The 25,831-nt window shown below is 30.9% G+C and overlaps 1 protein-coding gene across 1 annotated transcript; it reads right to left on the bottom strand.

The window, feature by feature from the left end:
- Window positions 1-16,030: 16,030 nt before the first annotated feature.
- LOC129899620 (uncharacterized) lies at window positions 16,031-17,119 on the bottom strand. The gene has a single exon (XM_055974631.1). It carries the CDS (start codon window positions 17,021-17,023, stop codon window positions 16,355-16,357), a length of 669 nt encoding a protein of 222 aa, XP_055830606.1. The 5' UTR covers window positions 17,024-17,119; the 3' UTR covers window positions 16,031-16,354.
- Between the last annotated feature and the right edge of the window lie 8,712 nt (window positions 17,120-25,831).

Raw genomic sequence — 25,831 nt, 5'->3', positions numbered from 1 at the left:
GTATTTAGTGCTATATACATTTGGGCAGTGAGGGAGTCACATAACCTCAAGAATATGTTGTCATTATTTAGACATTAAAATCATGTCTAGTCTCACTATGAAGTAACATCTTATGCATTAAACATAAGATTGATTTTATCGTAAACGTCAACGATTTATAAACTCTTATCACGTGACCAAATGGCCTATTTATTTTACTAAAAGGACAATTTAATGTATCTACTCATTATTTTTATAAAACAAATAACTTCACCTTAAGAATGTAAAACTTAGAAGACAAAACAAAAGTAGTAGTCTGACTTGTGTTACCCAATTCTCATGTCTTTAAGTATGAGAGATTTCTTATGTTTTATCGATTTTATCCGAATTTCACCTTTGTTTAAAAAAAATAATGAGGAGATAGATCTTTTTTTGTGGATACCTCCTAGTCATATAGGCTTAGCTAAAAATTCCAAAAATCTGATCCAACAAAGAATGTACCTCAACTATTGGGCCAAGCATGACTACATATTATCATTGGGCCAAACATGGCTACCTCATACTATTGGGCCAATGCCAAACATGGCTTAGTCCTTTAAAGTTCATCTTGTCAATGAAAAATAATGGGAAAACTATCCAAAATAGATGCAATTGTGAACTATTTATCCAAATTGGACCCAACTTAAATTATTCACCCTTAATAGACTCATTAACCAAACTATTTATCCTCTTATCCAACTTTCTCCTTTCTTATTTCGCAAATGACGTCAGCATCACTGCTATGAATTAATCTTTTGTGATACTCCATCGGTATATTGATACCATATCAGTATCATATAGAACTGAGCTTAATTCTCTGTGATACTTCGTCAATATATTGATACCCTATCGATATCATATAGGATTAGGCTCTTCTCGAACAAACAAAAATTAAACAATTAAGATAAAATTATTAAAGTCACAATTTTATTTTTTAAACTCTAAATTAGTAGAAAATATATTATTTGTGATACTCCGTCGGTACGTAGATACAATATCGATATCATAAAGGACTGAGCTTAATCCTCTGTGATACTCCGTCGGTATATTGATACCCTATTAGTATCATATCAGGTGTCATGACGTCAGCGCGCGAATTTTAAAAGAAATCTATGCTATTTTAAAATAAAAAGGAGGTATGAAAATAATGGAGCATTTAAGAGTAAATATTTTTCCTTTTTGGAATATAAGTGTTCTTTTCTCAAAAATAATTTACATTTTTTTCTTTTTTTTATTAGCTTATATACTCATCATCGTCCTTAGTTTCCTCGCCAACATTTTTTGAATCAATAAAAGGTGGTCCTAAACTTAAAGATTTCAAAAGAATAAATCTAATTAATTAGAATCCTACATTCAAGTTGAAATGAACTTAAGATTTCAAATCTACGCGATATCAACTACATATACATAAATCAACTGAAATAAGTTATTGGCATGTATAATTGTTAAATCTTTATAACACGTTAAACAAAAAATGTTTTTAAAAAAAGAGAGTGAAAAGATAACTTTTAGTTACAAATTTAACAAACATATAATAGGTGTTCATATAACGACAAATATTTATCATCCCCAATTTCAAACAAGTTGAAATTGACTATAAATATCCCACACTTATCATATTCTCCATTTACTCTAATTTCGAACCAAGTATATAAAATAAAAACAAAAAATCTTAGCGGTGCATTCATTATGAAAGATCTCTAATTGCTTTAGGGTGGAAAATAAAAGTAGAAAAATCAAAGTCGTTTTCAACACTTTAAATTGAATATTGGCTATGGTTATATTGGTAGGAGACAACTTCTTTCATTGACATCACCTACACAACCATTTAAGTAATTTTATGAACTTCATCTAAAACATTAAATATGAATATATGGTAATTCAATTATTGATGTATTCTAATTGTAGCCATTAATTGGAAATCTAGCAGAATTTTCTTCCCTAATAATCGTTAGTAATTAATTATAAATGCTTAATTTGGATGTGGACTTGCAATTCTTTAATTTTATGTGATATATATCATGAACCAAAAGATACAAAGTTAGAAATTACACATATACTTATTTAGCTTCCAATCAATTATGAAAAAAAAAAAGTTGTTAGCGTCTTAAGATCATATTCTTAAACTGAAAGATAAAAAAAAATCATCACGTGCACCGACAAACTTGTGATATTTATTCAAATTAGTATTTATTACCACATAATTCACTGTGTATGATTAAGGAATTTAATCCCCCCACTGTACCCAAGGTTATGGATTATTTCCTCCTAGGATAAAAGATAGAAAATTAAAGAAGTAGAAGTACCTTAAAAATTTTGATAATATCAGCGAACTCAAAAAAAACAGCAACGTAATCACATAAAGACACAACTTTATTTGTAAGAAGCACCGTGTCTTTTGGAAAGGAAGTTTCTTTTCAGAAGAAACGGGTCCTTCCGAAATATTTTCGCGAAATTTAAAATAAATCCCATTTGTCGAAGTCGAAGATGAAGCCGAGCGAGCGACGACGACGGTGGGACAGTGCACCCTCTACTTAACCCTTTATGAGTTAATGAAAGTCTTTCCTAATATAAGAACAAAACTTTTCTTTTCTTCTACCAACGAGAGAGAAATGACTTTTCATTTTTCGTTCATTTGGTTCCCCACATTTTTCAACTCTTCTTTTCCATTCACACTTCCCTTAAACCCAATAATATTCTTATTTAATATTTTGGTATTGACAGTTGACACTGCAGTTATGAAGAAATGGTGATACAAAGAAAGTAAGCTACTTATGCAATGAAAGGCTAAAATTTAAACATGTGTTATGTCACGTTTGGTCATCTCTGACATGCAAAGTTGGGCTGGGGCCAATTTTGGTATTTTGAGGGTCCAACAAGTGAGTACTCGAATGTGAAAGCCTACCAAGTAAGTACCAAGGGCGTTCACGGTTTTATTCGGATCGATTTTTAATTAAAATTAAAATTACATTAATGTAAGTAATTTTTAAATTATCAAAATCAAATATAATAGATATTATTGGTGTAATTGTTATCGATTTTGATTCAGTTTGGTTTGATTATTCTATTTTTAACAATATATAAATATATATTCTTTCCTATCTTTTTTTCCTATTATTATTTCTTGATATTGAACAAATAAATAAAGCGATAAATTTTATTAGGCAGATGGAACATCATTTCATTAAATTATACCCATAACAAATCAAATATATTTAATTATGTCGTATCTTAATTGGAATTGAAGGCCTTCAATGTAAATGCACCAAGTATATGATAATTTTGTGGTAGCTAAAATACTAGAGAATTAAAGATTATTGAAACTTTATCTTCTTCATGACACAAAAAAAATATTGGCTAATCCTTATGGAAGAAATAAAAAAATATAATCAAATTTCGTAAATCTAATGGTAATTTTGATCTACTTTTAAAAAAATTACAAATAAATTAGAGCTCAGAATAAACCTGCAAAATAAAACTTATACAACTTCAAAAAAATCAAAATAATCATTCTTATAAGAATTAAGTCAAATTTACTTAAACACAAACTAGACATATTGCTTCACTCCAGAATTGATCACATAATTATAAACTTAAAAAAAATATTTTGATGAAAAAGTCTAAGATATTTAAAATTATTCATAAAAATTATCCTTTCTTGAATTGTCAACAATGACAAATAAAAATAAAAATTAAATTAGAAATTATTTGACCAATAAATCGACAACGAGTACATTACTTTGTCGGTGAAGAATTTAGAATTAATTAAGCAGTGTACAATTGCTTGTGGCGCAAGCAGGACCACACGTACGGTTCATGCATCTCACAAACACTATTTTAGGAAAGTAAAATATGAATTGATATATACTTGAGTGTGGGCTTAATAACCTAAAGTGGATATTTAAACGAATAATATCACATCATGTTAAAAATATGTTTAATCGCTTGATTTAGTTCTAACTTTAGGCGTAACTTAAATGGAAAGATTGAGGCATTTGAAAAGCTTAAAGTTTTGATCTAGTTTCACTCAAGTAGAAGGATAGAGAAATATAATCTAAATTAATTGAAAGTGGTTGAAGAAATTTTATATATATATAATAGTTTTAAGTGTTTAAATAAAACTAGTTAGCAAGTTTGAAGGGTTGTTTGTGTATTATATAATATAGAGGGAAAAAAACTATATGTTTAGATATTATATGCTGCTACATAGAGTTTTCTTGTTGTATGTTATTGGTAGGTTGTTAATTAATATGAAGTTTTTAGATGAATATAATATAAAATAGCAACGCAAGTCAAACTGATTGATTTTTTCTTCTTTTTAATTTTTTTTGTGCTGATAAAGAGGTTTGGATGCCAATCTTGTCAAGGTATGAATACATTTCAACATTTAATTTTGTATTGGTTTGTATTAATTAATTTGTTAATCAGGCAATATAATTAGTGATCAATTATTTGTGGAATTACTTCTATTCGGAGAAATTTGAAGGAACACTATTTTCCACTTAATAAGTGATCAAGATGAGAGGAAGGCTAACATTAAGAAAGTAAATAACAATTTTGAATATTATGATTTTAAATAAAAAAATATTTAAATATATTTAAATATTTTAATTATGTAGTCTTAAACATATCTCTATAGAAAGTTGAATTAGTAAAATCTAAAAAAAAAAAAGAGATTAGAATAAGCCAATTGAATGAAGAGAGTATTACAAGTACAAAAAATTCAAAAATTGTTATAAATTAACTTACTTGACAATTTTATAAAGGAAGAAGAACAAGAGAATACTTTAGAAAGTATTAATAGAGAGAGTAGTAATAGAGAGAGAGTAATAGTAATTCTCTTCTTTTATATGTTTTGTGTATTTTTACATTGAAGTTTAAGGCTATATTTATAGCCATATTTACAAGTGAAGGAAAATATTAGTGGGCAATTTACCCACTTAAAAAGTAAATGGACTATCCACCATTTTAAGTGGACAACTATTTTACTTGGTTGATAATACTCCCCCTTGGATGTCCACGAGAAATGTGCCTCGTTAAAACCTTATTAGGAAAAACCCAGTGGGAAAAAGCCTAATGAAGGAAAAAGAGTACACATATCTGATAATACGCCTTGAGTGCTGCCTCATTAAAAACCTTATCAGGAAAACCCAGTGGGACAAAACCTTGACTAAGGAAAAAAGAGTGCAGCGCGTATTTTGCTCCCCCTGATGAAAATATCACTTAATATTTCGAAGACGACGCATTCCAATTTTGTATCTCATTTTCTCAAAGGTTGAAGTTGGCAATGCTTTGGTGAACATATCCGCCAAATTGTCACTTGAACGAATTTGTTGGACATCTATTTCACCCTTCTTTTGAAGATCATGAGTGAAAAAGAATTTTGGTGAAATATGTTTTGTTCTGTCTCCTTTGATGTATCCTCCCTTCAGTTGAGCTATACATGCAACATTGTCTTCATACAATATTGTTGGAGCGTCTTTTGTCAAAGAAAGACCACATGTTTCTTGAATGTGTTCAGTTATTGATCTTAACCAAACACATTCTCGACTTGCTTCATGAATGGCTATTATCTCTGCATGATTTGAGGAAATGGCAACCATAGTTTGCTTTGTTGAACGCCATGATATAGCTGTACCACCACATGTAAATAAATAGCCTGTTTGCGATCGACCTTTATGGGGATCAGATAAATATCCCGCATCTGCATAACCGATCAATTATGACGTGGAATCATTTGAGTAAAACAATCTCATATCAATGGTACCTCGAAGGTATCTGAATATATGCTTAATTCCATTCCAGTGTCTGCGTGTTGGTGAAGAACTAAATCTTGCTAACAAGTTTACTGAGAAAGCTATATCTGGTCTAGAATTGTTGGCAAGATACATTAATGCACCAATTGCACTAAGGTATGGTATTTCAGCACCAATAAGTTCTTCATTATTTTCATAAGGCCGAAACGGATCTGTATTAATATCAAGAGATCTCACAACCATTGGAGTACTCAATGGGTGTGCTTTATCCATATAAAATCTCTTTAAAATATTTTTAGTATATGTTGACTGATGGACAAATATCCCATTTGTAAAATGTTCAATTTGTAGACAAAGACAAAATTTTGTCTTTCCAAGGTCTTTCATTTCAAACTCCTTTTTCAGATATTTTACTGCCTTTGAAAGTTCTTCTCGAGTTCCAATAATATTCAAATCATCAACATATACTGCTATTATGACAAATTCAGATCCAGACCTTCTCATAAAGACACAAGGGCAAATTGGATCATTTTTATATCCTTCTTTTAGCAAATATTCGCTAAGACGATTGTACCACATTCGCCCTGATTGTTTTAACCTGTACAAGGATTTCTAAAGTTTTATTGAGCAATTTTCTCGAGAATCCTTATACGCTTCAGGCACTTTGAACCCTTCGGGAATTTTCATAAAAATGTCGTGGTCCAATGAGCCATATAAATAGGCAGTGACCATGTCCATTAAGTGCATTTCAAGCTTTTCATGAACTGTCAAATTCATTAGATACCTGAAAGTAATTGCATCCACCACAGGGGAATATGTTTCCATATAGTCAATGCCAGGTCTTTGCGAAAAACCTTGGGCTACAAGTCGTGCTTTATATCTTACGATTTCACCATTTTCATTTCGTTTACGTATAAAAACCCATTTGTGCCCTACTGGCTTGACACCTTCAGGTGTTCGAACTATTGATCCAAAAACTTCACGTTTTTCAAGTGAAGTTAACTCTGCTTGAATTGCATCCTTCCATCTTGGCCAATCATTTCTCTGTCTGCATTCATCGACAGATTTTGGTGCAAGATCCTTATCTTGTTGCATTATTTCAATGGCAACATTATAAGCAAAAATATTATCGACCACAATATCATTTCGGTTCCACCATTTTCCTGTCGAGACATAACTTATTGAGATTTCTTCATTCTCATTATTTTCAGGTACTTGGACCTCCTCGGTGGTATCACCATTTGTTGTGTCTCTGGGCTCTTCTTGAGCACTCGCCTCCAAATTATGATCATCTTGATCATTTATTCCTTTCCTTTTTCGAGGATTTTTATCTTTGGAACCAAATGGTCTTCCACGTTTTAAGCGTGGTTTAGACTCATTTGCCTGAACAAGTTGTCCTACCGGGACATCAACTCGAACTTGAGCATTAGCAGCTGGGATATGCGATTTAGTAACCCATGGAAGGTTAGTAAATGCATCCGGCAGTTGATTTGCAATATTCTGCAAATAAATCATCTTTTGAACTTCTTGCTCACATTGATTTGTTCGAGGATCTAAATGAGATAGTGACAATGAATTCCAATCTATCTCATTTTTCAACTGCTTATGTTCTCCCCCTAATGTTGGGTATACTGATTCATCAAAATGACAATCAGCGAATCTTGCCATAAATAAATCTCTAGTCATAGGTTCCAGATATTTTATAATAGAAGGAGATTCATACCCAACATATATTCCCAACCTTCTTTGGGGACCCATCTTTGTGCGGTGCGGTGGAGCAATTGGGACATATACCGCACAGCCAAATATTCTAAGATGGGATATATTTGGCTCCCTTCCAAACGCCAACTGTAATGGGGAAAATTCATGATAATTTGTTGGCCTTACGCGCACAAGTGCTGCTGCATGCAAAATAACATGCCCCTATACTGAAATAGGAAGTTTTGTCCTCATTAGCAATGGTCTAGCTATCCATTGGAGGCGTTTAATCAATGATTCTGCTAGACCATTTTGAGTATGTACATGAGCGACCGGATGCTCAACTTTTATTCTAATCGACATACAATAATCATTAAATGATTGAGATGTGAATTCACCAGCATTATCAAGACGAATTGTCTTTATTGCATAATCTGGAAATTGTGCTCTTAACCTTATAATTTGAGCTAACAATCTCGCAAAAGCCATGTTGTGAGTTGATAATAAGCACACATGTGACCATTTTGTAGATGCATCTATCAAGACCATATAATATTTAAATGGTCCACATGAAGGGTGAATTGGCTCACATATATCACCCTGTATACGTTCCAGAAACGCAGGGGATTCAATCCCAACCTTAGTTGCTGATGGTTTGATAATCAGTTTTCCTTGGGAACAAGCAACACAAGAGAATTCCTTAGATTGAAGAATTTTCTGATTCTTCAAAGTGTGTCAATGTGAATTCTCAATAATTCTGCGCATCATATTATAACCGGGATGGCCCAACCGGTCATGCCAAATAATAAAATCATTAGAATCAGTAAACCTTCTGTTTACAATGGCATGTGATTCAACAGTACCAATATTTGTATGGTACAACCCAGAAGAAAGTGCAGGTAATTTTTCGTGCACAATTTTCTTCTCCATATTTATTGTAGTAATATAAAGGTATTCAACCTTTCCTTCATTTGCAGTCTCAATATGATAGCCATTTTGGCGAATAACCTTGAAACTTAACAAGTTTCTTTGAGACTTACTACAATATAATGCATTATCAATTACCAATATCGTTCCTCCAGGTAGTAATAAGGCTGCTTTTCCAGAGCCTTCAATTAATTTTGTACTATCAGATATTGTATTGACATAGGCCTTTTTCATAATCAAATGGACTATCCACCATTTTAAGTGGACAATCATTTTACTTGGTTGATAATAAAAACACTTTTTTTTGAGTATATTTCCAATACATCATGATTACCCATGAGTGACGTATACTATGTCCATTTTTTTTTTTAGGATTTTCCATTTGGTGTTTGGAGGCCGTAGAGCTCCGATTAAATTTGGATCGCGCACTGCAGGGTCCATTTAGGAGTGACGCTACAACATGGTTTTTTTCATACCCAAGAATCGAATCCGAAACTTCTGGTTAAGGGTGAAACAGTTTCATCACTACACCACAATCTATAATTTTTTCTTGTGAGAAGGCGTGATAAATTCTTTAAAAATTTTAGAGTACCTTTTTGAGCTTCAAGACCTCGAGTTCCTCTGGCTAAATGCAGAATTTCTGGAAGAACAAGATGATTACAATCAATTGCATGAATAAATTTTGGTCTCTTTTCTAGAATTATTTATTTGCACTACTAAAATATCGATTTCTCTTTTTTTTTTTTAAAAAGATACAAAAATCAATCTCGTAAAATAATTATTTTTTTGCAAAACACTAACCTCCTGAAGTCGTTTTTTACTATCATACTTTTCCTTTCTTAAATTATAGTGTTTTAGCTTTTTTATTTTGTTCTTAAACAAGTAGTGTTTTAAATAATCAAGAAGATGTCAACAATGTTTTCTAATTTTATCCCTTTTTAAATACAGAGAATTTTACATATTAAAAGAACTACTCCTTCCATTCCATATTAAGTGAATTTTTCCATTTCATATTAAGTGAATTTTTGAGGAATTTTTTATTATTCAAAATAATTGAATTGTTCAAAGTTCAAGATAGATGTTTGAATTTTTTTTTATATTTGTCCTTTGATTTATTGAAGTTTTATATTTTCTAGAAGATAAATCACACTATTTGCAAAGTTATATTTATGATTTTACAGAGGACAATAGTGGAAAGTATGGTTCAAATTATGTCTTTAAATATTTTTCTTAATATATGTGCATTGCCTGACAAATTCATTTAATATGGAATGAAGGGAGTATAAAGAGTCACAATTTTGTAGAAAGCACCACTTATTTAGAAATGGGGGAGGAAGTAGCAAACACAAAGTTTATTCTAAGAAAAGTATATAGTAGTAATAAATTGTAAGATTTGATTTAATAACATATTCTGAAGCTAGTTAATTAATTAGTCATGAGTACCCTGCTAGAAACAGCATATTGTAGAAACTTTCTGCAAAAGATATGCTTAAATCAAAAGCAATTTCATATCACTTACTTCATTGTTCCCTCTTTCATGAGCAAACTTGCAGAAATGTTTCAAAAAAAAAATTAAATTCAATTAGTGGACTGGATATCCTATGGACAACCTTGGATATAAATCCCAAAAAATTCTGAGCTACTAACCTCGAGAAATTCTCCTTAAATATGGCTAGTACAGAGCTATCAATATAGGAATCGTTTGGTTGGAAATAAGTCATTCTGAAATTAATTATCTCGGAATAAGTTATCTCAGAATAAGTTATTTTAGGATAAGTTATTCCATCGTGCATATGGGATAACTTATCCCATTATTATAATATAAATAGTGGAATAAATAATTTCAGAACTACATAATACCTCCAAACAAACGTAGGATAAAATAATCTTGAATTTTATTCCGAGATTATTATATCTTATACTCCCTCCGTTCCTTTTTAGTTGTCATGATAAGATTTTGCACAACCCTTAAGAAAATATTAATTAAGAGTGTTATTTGACTAATATACCCCTTATTAATTCTTTAATCTTTATCTATTTACGGGCCTTTTAATTCTAGAATAATTAATGCTAAGGGCAAAGTTGGGAAAAAATAATTAATTATCTCTTAATTATTAAATTGATAACTATTTTGGACAAATATTTTTAATATTCATGACAACTAATATGAGACGGAAGGAGTACCTCACACCAAACGACTCCTGAAAAGAGGTATCGTACCAAAACAAAATCACATAGTGATAGTTATTATTAAAACAAAAAAGAAGTTTATTCTTATATGTTGTAAGGATACTAATTAATCTTAATGGTGTGAGACATTTACAAGTTAATTTGAAGAATATCGTGCTTACATAGTTCAAAGCAAACAATATCACATCATTTTAAGGGTATTTAAAGTTATTTTAATGCAATAATCGATATTAGAGTCAATGATTTAATTTTAGACAAGTATGGAAATGCAGAACGATGATATAGGGTTCGATGTAGTGTCTTTGTCCATCTACAGACATGTTTACTATCTTTTCAATTTTATTGAATCAATTAGCAAAATGATAAGAATTATAAGTTAAACGTGTTGGATTTAATAATACGACTAATAGAAGCACAACATGAGCTAACGACAATACATTTGTAAGTGAAAATGTCATTTTGCTTCCCATTTCCAAATGATATTGGATATTTCTGCTCTCCAGCAAGATCCCCAAACTATTAAATGCATGGTTTTGTCAAGTTTTTTTTTTTTTTCTAATTAAAAACACACACTTGAAAATAAAGTCCCAAAATACTAAAAGGAAATACAAAACACTATTTGATTATTCAATAAATCAAATCAATGAAGTTACATCTTAGTCCCAATTGATGAGGTGTGTTCTATTTGAAACTTTATACGAAGTTCGATAATTTTCTATAAAGTTTGACTAAAGTATCATATACATTTTTCTTTTATAAAAGTTTGTTAATTTATAAGTCTGTCAATTTTTTTCTTGATTCGCTTTTATATATCAATTCACGCTCCTTCATAAGTGTCATATACACAGATATACCCACTTAAGAACTCAGCGCCATTATTGAGACTAATGCATACTTCATTTCAACTTACATATTCTACGAAACTGACTTATCATTTTTTTTCTTTCTCAATATACATTAATTTGATAAATCAAACAAATGAAGGTACTATAATGTTTCAAGAAAAATACAAGATTAAAAATAGTAGAAAGAGATATTTTATTTGAAAGAAAATGAAACATTAAAATCCAAAGAGATTTTGTGATAGGGAAGCTTACACACCATGGTCCAACCTATCTTACATGTAATTTACAATGACCAAAATCAAATTAAATGCTCCCTCATCAGAAGCACAAAGAATCTCATACAACTACTGCCCAACGTACAATATATCTTATTTTATTCTATAGTTTATGTGTTTTTTTCTCCCTACTTTAATAATTATATTCAAGTGGTATACATATATAGTATATATAAAATATATATATACAGACGATCCATTATCATACCCTACTATACGAATCATTAATAGATGAAAGATAAAGGATGTGAGGGCCATATATATATATATATATACCAGCATTATTGTTTTCTAAAGTGTACGTACGTGTCCTCCAAATTCTGAAGATAGAGACTATACATATTTGCTATAGTTCATCCATAAGTGATATTGCATATTCCTAGTATTAGAAAAAGATATGACAAGTCAGAATTTTTTTTAAGTTGATTTGTTAATTAGTTATTCTCTCACCGCATCGAAAATGATTTTTAGCGATAATTATTTAATTGGTAATAGCTTAATTGCTATTAAATATGTTTTTTTAGTGGCAATTAACACTCTTTGTAAATGTCTCTAAAACCTATAACAATATTAAATTCAATGACAATTAACTACCAATAATGGATTTAGCAGTCTTTATTAATATACGTATTATTACCGCTAAACGTTGTTTTTATTGTAGCATCTGTTAGTTATGGAAGACTTTTGCTCATGACTTGTACATCCTCATAGCTTTTTTGGGTAGGTTAAGGGAGTTTCTTTGTTCGATTAGAGTTTCTTTGTTTGCTTTAGCTTAGATCCTTATGGATTTAAAATGCATAATTAATTTGCGAGGGTACGATCTAAGGCTTGCTCACTTTAATTAAACACCAAAAAAAAAAATTGTATATTTTGTTGAGGGTGAAATTTGCCTAGATTAGTGTTATAAATATTAATTAGTGTTCAAGTTTTACTAAGTGACTGTAAAGAGAAAATATTTACATAGTTTTAATACCAACGACATGCAAATGTATTATTATGAGTTAGGAAATAAAATATGGAAAAGCTGTTGGAGCCAGTCAATTTGTACTGAATATATCAAATTCTATCTATTATTAAATTAGCGGATATATATAACAATAAAGTTATTTAATAATTAATAGATAGCACAAAATATAATAATTATCTTTTTAATTATCCTATAATATGTTTGATTCACAACGTAAAACCTTTGTTTTTTTAAAAAAGAGGCTCCTTTGAACCACATATGCCAAAAAAAAAAAAAGGCCAGTCAATATGCTTTCACTTTTCTGTTTTTGGGGGGTTAGAAATATGCTGTCCCTTTGACATAAATGGTGTTTCTTTTTTACGCTATTTATTTCCTAAATAAATGGCTTTTAATTAAATGATGTGGATGTGTGAACTGCTGGGTAGGAACTCCAGGACCTACTTATGAATCATTGGGGCATTTTCTTTTTAAAAAAATTCCATCCAATGTCCGATATTCATATTGAAATTCAATTAAATTTGAATTTATATCGGAAAATTTCATATTAGGGTTTTACCCTCTTTATCAAAAACGACTCCATACCCAAGAAAACTCGAACCCAGAACCTCTTAGTTAAAAATGAAGAATTACTTAACACTCCACCACAACTCTTATTCGTTCATGCGCTTCTTTTTCAACAATCTTTGTTAGTAGTAAATTGTCAAAAAAGAATACCCCACCAAGGCTTTCATCGTGATTCTTGAAAAAAAGTCGTGATATTCACTTCAATTTGTGCGTATCTTAATGAATATTACAAAATATATATTTTTTATCAAAATAAGTACTATTGAATAATTCTTTCCATTAAAATTTTCATGATTTCAAAAGCAAAATTAATTAAAAATATCATATGATGAACAACTTGCTTAATATATAAGATAGACAGAATTCATCGGTGATCCCTTAAAGTTGGCGTCAACTTTTACTTAGATACTTTAACTAGACTTTGTTCATTTTAGACATCTCATATCACGTCCCGCTGACCCTATGCGCATGTTGACCAAACGAGTCCACATAGATTAAAGGTCCAATTAGGTCATGCCCTTTCATTTTAAAGAGAAAAAATTAAGTGTCAAATAAATTAAATGATTTTGACCAATTAAAAAAGATTTCCCCTCCCACCCCTCACCCCACTTCCCAATCATCTTCTCCATCAAATTAAACTTCTCACTACAACACAGTCATCTTCTTTTTCAAATTTCTCCTTTTTTATTCACATAGTTATTTTCTCCGGCATATTCCTCCATTTTCATGATCTTTTTCGCAAAACCCACTTAATTTCATCATCTTCTTCATCGCATCTTTCTCCCATTTCTTTATTTAATTTGGTATTTAGATATGTAAATATGAAATTTGAAAAGTTATTATGCAGATTTTTTTTTATACTTAATTTTATTCTCCATTTTTTTTTTAAAAAAAGGCGCTAAGATTGTTGTTCCTACCTTTTTCTTGCAATTTCTCTTTCAACTGGTAAAGTCAAATATATATAATGTATTGTTCTCAACAATTTTAACATTATGTTTTCTCACGCAGATAATAAAAAAGTCTGAAAATTGGAATGAAACCCAGAAATTCTTGAAAGAGAAAATGTAAGAAGAGTATTGGCTGAAAAATTAGGAAGAGGAAGAGAAAAAATAAAATAAAATAGGCTAAATAAGCCTCACATACGTCATTAATGAGTGTATTACATTCACTTTGCCACATCAGCAAAAAGTGTCAAAATAATACAGCGCGGCGTGGCATAAATATCTAAAATAAATAAAATTTAATTAAAGTGTCTAAGTAAAAATGTATGTCAACTTTAGAGGCTACCGCTGGTTGAGGCTATAAGATATTAAAGAGGTCAAAAGAAAAAGAGGTATAATTGTACAACATGAACTTTGTTTTTTTGTGAAGTGGAGCTGCTTATTCCTGGCTACCATGATGTTTCCATAGTTCCATTTTCGTTTTGTTTGGCTCATAATGATGGCTTCAAATATTTCTTGGTTTTTTATATAGTCATTATTTCTTTGAAATTATTTTACGCTTTTTAAACAAGAAATTAATGATAGCCTAGTGTATTAAAATAGTGAAATTAGGCGCCCATCCATTATTATCATTGTTACAATATTTAAAGAAAAGGTTGTCTATTTTAACTTGAATCTTCTAAAACATATAGGTATGGAATAATGACATGTAGTCATTCATTTTTAACCAGAAATTTTAGGTTGGAGTCGTGATATGAAATCGTTTTTGTTAGAGAGCATTTTATCCCTAATGTTAAGATTTTCTATCGCGAATTCGAATTTAGTTATAGACCAAATGTCGAATATCGGAGGGAAAAAAAATGATGGAATCCAAGATAGGTAGTTCCAATTTGTGTATTTCATATATAAAGCTTCACTGCACGTTGCTAATCTTGTTTTTGGGATGCTTTTGTTGCTTAGTTGTTTGTCCTGGTATTGGATGTTATAGAAGTTTTACTTTCATCCCAAATGTAAATGAAGGAAAAGACGCGGAAAAGTTCAGTACAAAAGACAAAATAAATTAAAAATTAGTTAGTAACACCTTAGGCTTTCACCTTTTATATATTCTTTAGTACAACCTCAAAGTACTGGAGTATATATCCCCAAAAAGAAAAGGGTATTGCTGTCTTTTAGTTTCCAAAAGTAAAACTGTTTAAGAAATTTTTGATAAGAAATGTTTTCTCTTTAATGAATTTTACCTGAAGTGAATCTAAATTAATCGATTAATAAATTCTAAATGCATAAAGAAATAAATGTTTAACAAAAAGACTGATAAAAAGGTATATATATGGTCAAGCACAAGAAAACAATATTTAAGCAAAATTTGTCTTGATCATGAATCCAAGAATTTATTCATATATATATATTGACAACAAGACAATTGAATTTTCGATCTCTTATTCTTGGGAATCTCAAACTTTGCTTATACGTAACTAAATTCTTTAGTAATTAAGTTTTGAGTGTCCTCTTATGTCTTATGTATTGTTTTTTTGTGAAAAAAATGTTCCAAAATTTAGAAATTTCACATGGGCTTTTTGTGACTTTTACTCAAATGCCATTTAATCATCACATGGAATACAGAAGGAAAGGATTTTGTTATGACACATAAGACAAATATGAACAGTTCCTTATAAATTTTTTGTTTGAAAAATATAATTGAAATAATAAAAATATGTTTTGTTTAATAATTTTTAACTTTTATAGATGAGATAGTAATACACTTTAATATAATACCAAAATAAACATGAATATTGGGATTGAATGTCACGGCGGCCGCTACATCACATACGTACCAAAAAGATAAAAAACATACTCATAATTGTACTAGTATTAATTAGTTTTGGACAAACACATTGACTTGTCCTCACGTTGCATAACATAAAACCCACAAAAGGAAAATTACAAATAAGCCAAAAGTAAAAAAGCATATGTTACGTACAATTTCATGAAAATAACTATGCATTGAACACGAAAATGTAACACTTACCTAACCTATATGTAGATTAGTGGCATATCCTGACAAACTCAGTAGCCCCATAACTAAAACGAGCAATAGATTCGCTTTAGAACTGATAACTTAAAATTCTGGCTCCACATTTGTCTGTCGATCTTGGACTTAATTGACTCGTGATCCCTAGTACTTCCTAGTATAATTTCTTGATCTTGGAAGATAAACAATGGACTCAGAGACTGTACAAGTTCTTTTGCAAGACGTATACATGCTAATGAATCCAAATCTATCACTTAAACTTCTTATTGATGGTACCTTTGAAGATCCATTTTTCCAAATGTCATCATCATATTGTTGTTGATCATCCTTGGAACACTCCACAAATGCAGCAAAAAATGGATCTTTTCTAAAGCTTTTAGCAGCACTTTTTCTTGGAGAAAACTCATCAAGAAAACTAGTAATTTTCTTGGATGAATTTGAAATATTTGCATTTCCAGCTGGTGGTGGCATTAATGGGAGAAGTTGTCCTAGGGAAGTAGTACTATTTTTCTTGGAAAATATTTGTTTTGGGATTCCAGGAAGTTTTTCCCAAGAAAAGGGTATCCCTTTTGGAAATTGAAGAGGAGTTGTTGGGCTAATAGGGGAATTATGATCATCAAGAATATCATGGAAAGAGAGTGATGATCCAAAGGAAGAGTTGGAAGAGTGAGATGGGGAAGAAGAGAGAGATGATGGGCTCCGGCGAGTCGTCGGTGGCGCTGGCTGGAAAACTGGGGTTGAGAATGTGGTGTCATGACTTTGATCATCAACAACATCATTTTTTGGAGTTGGAGTAGTAAGAGTAGAAGCCATTGATTCTTGATGAAGAGAGAAAAATGAAGTGGAAGAGGCACAAGTTTAGTTTCTTTTATGTTGTTGTCCCTTTTGATATCTTTACTCTCTCTTTGTTATGTATGCTAGTATATATATGTTGAAAACATTTTATGTTTTTTTTTTACTTTCGTTATTAAATAATGCTTGTACGTTGAGAAAATTTGACATTTATTGACTTTAACAAGTTTATCAGATATATATTTGCTTTGGGATTGAATTAGATCTGATTAGATTCATTTTTTAACATAATATTAGAGCAAAATTCATCATGATTCTCATTTTCAATATTGGGTTCTCATATTGAATTTTTCACGCACCTGATGTCCAGTTTTAGGCGTGAGGAGGTGTGGAGAGTCTCACACCGACGCAGTCCTTAAAAAATTGAATGGTCTCTTCAATATGATTTAAATAATTCTCACCTTTTGAATTAAATTTTAAGGATTGATTTAAGTCCAAAATCTATTTTTTTTAACAATTAATTGTTTTGCACATCAACACAAATAGCCCTAATTGTATCCACCAACACTTTTTAAAAAGAATCATCTAACTTTTTTTCATTTTTTTTTCATTTTTTTTTCATTTTTTTGTGTGTGCGTCTATTGGAATATGTCTTTAAAATATTTGATTAACCTCTTGGTGTATGTGAGAGTGATTTATTCTTAATATTTCGTGTAATAAACAATATTTTTCACTCTCAATAGATTTTGGTGAATGAGAAATGTAAAAGAGATACATATTATAAACAAATAAAACGGGAAATAAAGAAGCACCCTCTTTTTATTTACGAAAAGGAAAAAAACTCCAACATTTTGTACAATTGGGACCAATATGTCAATAAGAACATTTTATAAACATACAATTTGGTTCAGAGTGGTCCATATTATATACTAATAATTTGTTTAATTTCTTTTATATCGCATTTAGGTTGATGGTCAAAATATTTTGGAAGATATATATAGCTAAACTTTTTTAAGTTGTATTTACCTAGCCAATTTAATCATATATTTTACTTAACTATCAAGATAATTCTAAAAGAGGACATGATAATTATATTCTAGATCACGGGGCCAACATTTGTACGTAGATGTTCTTCAATTTCTTCTGCTAATCATTATGAGAGTTTGACCAAGCATTTTGAGTTGCAATGGAGAAGTAAGGAAAAAAAGAAAAAGTAATGTCATTATTTTTTTATCGAAAAAGTTCTTTATTTTGTGTTTGTCTCAACAACAACCTAACTACAACAACATACCAAATGTAATTTTACAAGTGAGAATCTGAACATGCTAGCGTCTAGGCCTTACCCGATAGAGAGTTTGCTTCATATAAACAATAACATATTCGGTGTAATCCAACAACGCTTGTTTCATCTAGACACTCGGTGTATTTGTCCCAATTCAATGATAAACAAGCACTTGCAATTATACCAACATGCGTTTTGATGCAGTGATGGGTATGGAGAAAATATTATTGAGAGTGCCCCCCCCTCGGACCCAAATAGGTCTTGCAGTACATGATCTGAATTTAGTCGGGGCTCCAATGCGAACTCCACACATTGGCTGGAAAACTAAAAAGAAAGCACTTGCAATTATATAATTTGGAAAAATTACGCGAATAAACAAACATATTGTCACCCCCCGAGACTACACCATTAACGTGGTCGGCACTCGAAAATCATTATTGGTCCCAAGCGAACCACTTAGCATGGCTAACTCACTTAGCGGAAGACTTAACTTATAAAAAGGATTTCAAATGGGCACAAATAGTATATGCAAACTTAACTTCTAGAAATAAAATCTCAATACTCAAATATATAAAGAATATAATTCAATATTTTAAAAACATGAACTCTGAAAATAACTGAATAAACTTTGTCTGTGACTAGTCTATGAAGCCTCTAAAACTGACTCTGAAATAGGTACCGGGACAGGCCCACAGCTACCTCAAACTGGTAAATAAAGACTGAAAGATTAAGACTCAAGAGTGCCTTTGAATGTAAAGAGGTCTCACCAAAAGCTGGATGGAATTCTGATCTCCAACAATGTACCTGTTGAGAATCTCTATCACTTGTGTCTGCATCATAAAACAATGTAGCGCTAAATGGCGTCAGTATATGGAATGTACGGTATGTAAAATAGCTGGAAAAAAACTACTCAAAGATACTCAACTCAACGCAACTCATAGGAATCAACTCTGAAAATAGCTCAACTCAATAAAGCATGCAATATGTGTAAAAGAATGCTTTAAAAGATATGAATAAGTAAGTGTAACTCAGTATATATAAAAATATAATACTTTACTTCTTGGGGAGTTTCTCTAACCAACAACTTATGAGTTACATGATGATACAACGTCTTGCCCACGTTGCCAGAGTCATCTCATACCTTGCAAGGGCATGGGACAAACTTTAACTTATGGATCCATCTTATGAGCCTTCTCAGATACAATGAGGAGTCGTCTGACTTTTGATACGATCCTATCCTACGTTGGCTATGTAGTTTGTGGAACTAAAGTGAATTGACTCTTGTCTAACTCGATGCTCAATACTACTCTCAAAATATATTATGCTCATACTCAATGTTTAAAAACATTCTCTTTCTCGATTTGAGGTAATTACTCAAAAGAGATAAAGGCCTGAAGTATCTCTGTACTCATAAAATATTTGAAAATCAAGGTTTTCCTTTTCTGAACTCATCTTTTCTCTATGAAATAGTTACCGTCTCAACTCAATGAATGCATTTAAAATATAATTTTAACTTCTCAACTCAATCTCAAAATAGATGTTAAATGTGCTCAACTCATTTATACTCAATAATTCTCATGCTCAAAATAGTGATTAAAAGACTTCTCAACTCATGCTCAAAATGATAAATAAAAGACTTCTCAAACTCAACTCACGTTCAAACTCTTTTTCAATTAAGTGATGAAAATAATTACTCATCCTTTAACCCAAATAATGCATAAATAATTAATGCAAAACTCAACTAGGGTTCATGTGAGTGCAAACATGAATCCATAATCTCAAAAAAAAAACTCAACTCGAGAAACTCATCAAGGTATAATTGAATATATATAAGAACACAATGGAATTTACTTAGATAACTCAAGAATTCACATTATCGGAATTAAATACTCAGCTTATAAGTTGAAAACTGCTTATAAGTTTAAAAAAAAATAAGTTGGTGCAGCCCAACTTTTTTTTTGACTTATAAGTTGTTTTCAACTTATAAGTTGCTTAAAATAAGTCCATCCAAAGAAATTTAATTGTTTATTGGGGCTTATTTTAAGCACAAAATAGCTTTAAGTTGATGAGTCAAACACTCGAAAAAACTAAAAACAACTTATAAGCAGCTTATAAATCAATCCAAACGGCTCTAAATTCCAACGAAGCAATGAAGTAGAATCTAGTAAAATATTAGTCATGAACTAAATATTTTTTTTCTTCTCATTTTGGTGCCTATAATTGTTAATTGAGAAGAATATTATAATTTTGGGAGGGGACATGAGAAATGATGGTATAAACAATTATTGGATTCCATCTTCCATGGCCTTATTTTTCACCTACCAAAAGATATCATAGTTATCTCATGAATTATTGGGAGGCTTTAATAAACATTTTTCAAATGTCACCAAGCATGGATCTCGAACTTACTTTATTCATAATTAATCTATTCCATATGATAAACTTCTCTTCTTTCTTTCTTATTTATTTTCTTGAATATGAATATTCATAAAAACTGATTTTAATACATATTAGTTGGAGGGGGTAAGGGTAACAAAACACGAGATTCTCGTTATAGTTTATGCTCCACATTTTGCTCAATGATCTGTCACTTGCTTGATTTCTCCCTACTTTGAAATTATATAATGTTATCATATTAAGTGGGACTTTAATTCCCGACATTGATCCCTATTAATCAGACTTCAATATATATATATATATATATAGATATTGATCATAGAGTGAAAAATTTTTAAAAATAATTTTTTTAATGAAATTAAAAAAAATAAAAGTTTCAAGAAGCGTGTTAGGAATTTCATGCTTGTTGGAAGTCCCACAGCGATGTGATTAGATGGTGCAATTGGATTGTTCTTTATAAGATCTTAAACAATTTTTACCTCATTAGTTATCTTTTTAAATTGAGTTAGATCGAAAGTTTATTTTATTATAATAGTATCATAGGCAAACTCATTTCAATTTTTAGTTTATCTGAGATCAATCTCCCATATTATATTATTCATGTTCCAATCGACGACCTGAACACATAGGCGTATTAGAAATCACGAATGACCTCTTTTGAGGTTGAAAATCAAGGACAAATTCATTTTCATTTGATAAGGCCCAAAAAGTTACTTCATTTAGAACAAAGGTTGGATGTAATATAATTAATGTTGACATACTTGTGCTTTCCAAAAAATGGCCTAGCTTAGATCTTCTCAATTATATATATAGTTATTGTCCAAGCTAGAGCTACTAATTAAAAACCACAATCCTTGTCTTAAAAGAATATTACTACATGTTGTGCTAAATACCAAAAAATTCTGATAGAAACGCCTGGCCACGGGATTGTCTATAGCATAAGAAATATGAGGATAAAGAGTTAAAGGGCCATATATGTACACACTCAATTTGCTAACGACATGCAAACACATAAAACCAAAAAACAAAAACAAAACTCAAGGTGCTCGTGATCTGAATGAACTACTTCTTGGAATTTGCCATATGATTATGGGGCCCTATGCCCTCCATGAATGTTTTTTTTTTAATCTCTATTCTTATTTAGCTTTTTCCCTTTTATTTACAAGAAAAACTATTATAGGAGAGTCCTTAGTCTCGATTGAAAATTTTTATTATGCAAGATATTATTAGCTAATTTATTATAAAAAAAATTGTGAATAAATAGATTAGAACCTTAGATCTCTTGTAAGTAAAATTTTAACTAAACCAACAGAATAAGTCTAAATTTTATATGTGAGTTTGCTAATAAATATTAAGTATTATCTTGCTCTACACTGAAGTTTTTGCCATAAATTACTGTTCAAAACAACATGACACCCAGAAATTAAAAATCCTAAATCCGCCTCTAGATCTACATCGAATTTATGTTTAAATCTACTAGCTCATTTTTCATGTATTTCTACTTTTTGGGTTTCACGTGCATTGCGCTCAATCAAATCAAAAGGAACATAATTCAAAGCACATGTTGAGGCTAGTAGTTAAAAATACTCTTTATTAGAGTACCAAAAATAACTAGAATTATGTTTTTTTGTAAAGTTTAAACAGCAAAGTTACGTTGTTCCATTCATCGAGAATTAAAGCAAACCCTCAAATTCAAACATATAAGTTTTCATTGTTAAGTTCGAAAGAAAAAGAAAAACTTTCATTTTTTGAGTTAGCAAAAAAGGATACAACTGTTATAAAACAAATTAACTTAACAAATTAATAAGAAAAAAGAGTCAATAAAAGAAAGAGAGAGTTGAGAGAATATCAGTGTGTGTATGCATTACACATTGCATGAGGCTATTTATAGCCTGACGATCTAAGAAGATAAGGGAGAGAGCAATATTATTCTTTTAAATGGGTCCCTTAAGGAAAGTAGAACATCCACTACTTTTCTTTCATAACATTCCCCTTTGGATGTCCACGGGTAATGCGCCTCATTAGAAACTTTACAAGAAATAATATATATAGTTATCCTGAACACCATAGATATTGTGTCTTGTTAAAACCTTACTAGAAAAAATTAGTGGAAAAAATTCTAGTGAAGAAAAAAGAGTACACACATCTGCTAAAATGCCTTGAGTGCTGCCTCATTAAAAACCTTATCAGGAAAATCCAGTGGGATAAAATCTTGGTTAAGGGAAAAAGAGTACAACGCGTATTTTACTCTCCCTGATGAAACTTTATTTGATATTTTGGAGACGACGCATTCCAATCTTATATCTTAGCTTCTCAAAAGTTGATGTTGGTAATTCATTTGTAAATAAATCTGCAAGATTATCACTCAAACGAACTTGTTGTACATCAATATCACCATTCTTCTAGAGATCATGTGTGAAGAATAATTTTGGTGAAATATGTTTTATTTTGTCTGTTTTTATGAAGCCATCTTTCAATTGAGCTATACACGCAACATTATCTTTGAATATAAATGTGGGTACTTTGACATCATTTTTAGGCCGTATCTTTCTTTGATGAACTGTATCATTGATCTCAACCACACACATTCTCTACTTGCTTTATGAATTTTTATTATTTCAGCATGATTTGAACAAGTAGCAACAATAGACTGCTTTGTAGATCGCAATGATATAGCAGTTCCTCTGTATGTAAATAGATAGCCTGTTTGAGATTGAGTTTTATGTAGGTCTGATAAATAATCTGCATCTGCTTAACCAGTAAGGTCTGCACAACATTTGTTAGTATAAAACAAACTCATATCAATGGTACCCTTTAGGTATCGCAAAATATGCTTGATACCGTTCCAATATCTTTGCGTTAGGAATGAACTATACCTTGCCAACAAATTAATAAAAAATGTTATATTAGGCCTGATTGCGTTAGCAAGATACATAAGTGCACCAATAGCACTGAGATATGGTACTTCAGGATCAAGAAGTTCTTCATTTTCTTCTGAAAGATGAAATTGAACAACCATTGAAGTACTTAATGGATGTGCTTTATCCATGTAAAATAGTTTTAAGATTTTCTCAGTATAGGCAGATTGGTGGACAAAAATCCTGTTTGCTAAATGTTCAATTTGTAGACCCAGACAAAGTTTTGTCTTTCCAAGATCTTTCATTTTAAATTCTTTCTTTAGATATTCAATTACTTTTTGAACCTCTTAAAGGGTTCCAATGACATTTATGTTATCAACATAAATGGCGAGTCTAACAAACTCTGATTTCATTTTCTTAATAAAAACACATGGACAAATGACATCATTTATATAACCATTTATCAATTACTCACTAACGCAATTATACCACATACGTCCTGATTGTTTTAGAACATATAATGATCTTTGCAATTTGATTGAGTACATCTCCAGAGACTTAGTACATGCTTTAGATAATTTTAATCCTTTGAGATTTTCATGTAAATTTCATTATCATGTGAACCATAAAGGTAAGTTGTAACTACATTCATTAGATGTATTTCAAGATTTTTATGTATAGCTAGACTGATGAGATATCAAAATGTTATTCCATCCATAACAGGTGAATGTGTTTCTTTATAGTTGACCCCGGGTCTTTGAGGGAATCCTTTTGCAACAAGGCGTGCCTTGTATCTTACAATTTCATTTCTCTCATTTTGTTTTTGCACAAAAACCCATTTATAGCCAACTGATTTTACACCTTCAGGAGTTTGGACTACAGGTCCAAAAACCTCACGTTTAGCAAGTGAGTCTAATTTTATTTGAATTGTCTTTTGCCATTCTGGCCAATCACATTTATGTCAACATTCTTCGACGGATTTAGGCTCAAGACTTTCACTATCTTGCATGGGGTTAATTACAATATTATATGCAAAAATATTATCAACCGTGATTTTTGATCGGTCTAAATTTATCTCATCACCGATAGAATTTATTGAAAGTTCTTCATTCATTTGAGTTTCAGGTTCACTGATTTCTTCTGGAATATCAGAATTACTCAAATCTTGACCTTCTTCAGAAGGTTCTTATGTAGTATCATCTTTATTATTCCTTACGCTTCTCTTTCTGAGATTTTTATCCTTTGAACCCAATGATCTACCACATTTCAGGCGTGTTTGGGATTCAGAAGCTATGATACTAATAGATGATGCTTTTGGGACATCAATCCAGATAGGCACATTCACTGCAGGAATATATGACTTAGTTATCCGTTTCAAATTAGTAAATGCATTTGGCATTTGATTTGCTATTTTCTGTAAGTGGATGATCTTCTGGACCTCCTGCTCACATGTGTGGGTACGTGGATCAAAATGAGATAGTGATGAATTTTTTCACGCAATTTCTCTTTCTCTTTTGGGTTCTTTTTTTCACTCCCCCTAATTGCGGAAAAGTTATTTCATCAAACAGACAATCTGCATATCGAACAGTAAATAAGTCTCTTGTCAATGGTTCAAGGTAGTGAATTATGAAGGGTGAGTCAAACCCAATATATATGCCCAACGTTTATTGAGGGGCCATCATTATACGTTGTGGTGGTGGTACAGCCACGTATACTGCACAATCTAAAATTTGTAGATGGACTATATTTGACTTATGAACAAATATTAATTGTGAAAAAGAGTATTTATTATAATTTATTGGTCTAAGATGTACAAGTGTTGTTGCATGTAAGATAGCATGACCCCAAACAGTAATTAGCAATTTTATTTTCATAAGTAGAGGTCTTTCTATCAATTGTACGCACTTAATAAATGACTCTGCAAAACCATTTTGAGTAGAACATGAGCAATAAGATGTTCAATTTTTATCCCAACTGATAAGCAATAATCATCAAAAACTTGAGATGTAAATTCTCCAACATTATCAAGGCGAATAGCTTTAATTGGATAATCTGGGAATTGCGCCCTTAATCTTATTATTTGTGCTAATAACTTCGTAAACGCTAGGTTATGAGATAATAAAAGGCACTCATGAGACCATCTTGATGATGCATCTATTAGGATAATAAAATATCTAAACAATCCACTAGGTGTTATGCCCTATTTTTAACCGAGGTTAGATATAAAGCACAACATATGGACTCTGAAAAAGATTAATTATTGTATAGAGTCGCCACCTAATTTATTAAGGA

This window comes from Solanum dulcamara, chromosome 8 (genome assembly GCF_947179165.1).
Source record: "Solanum dulcamara chromosome 8, daSolDulc1.2, whole genome shotgun sequence".
NCBI lineage: Eukaryota > Viridiplantae > Streptophyta > Magnoliopsida > Solanales > Solanaceae > Solanum > Solanum dulcamara.
The sequence above is the reverse complement of the archived record's forward strand: the minus strand, read 5'-3'. Positions and strand labels throughout refer to the sequence as shown.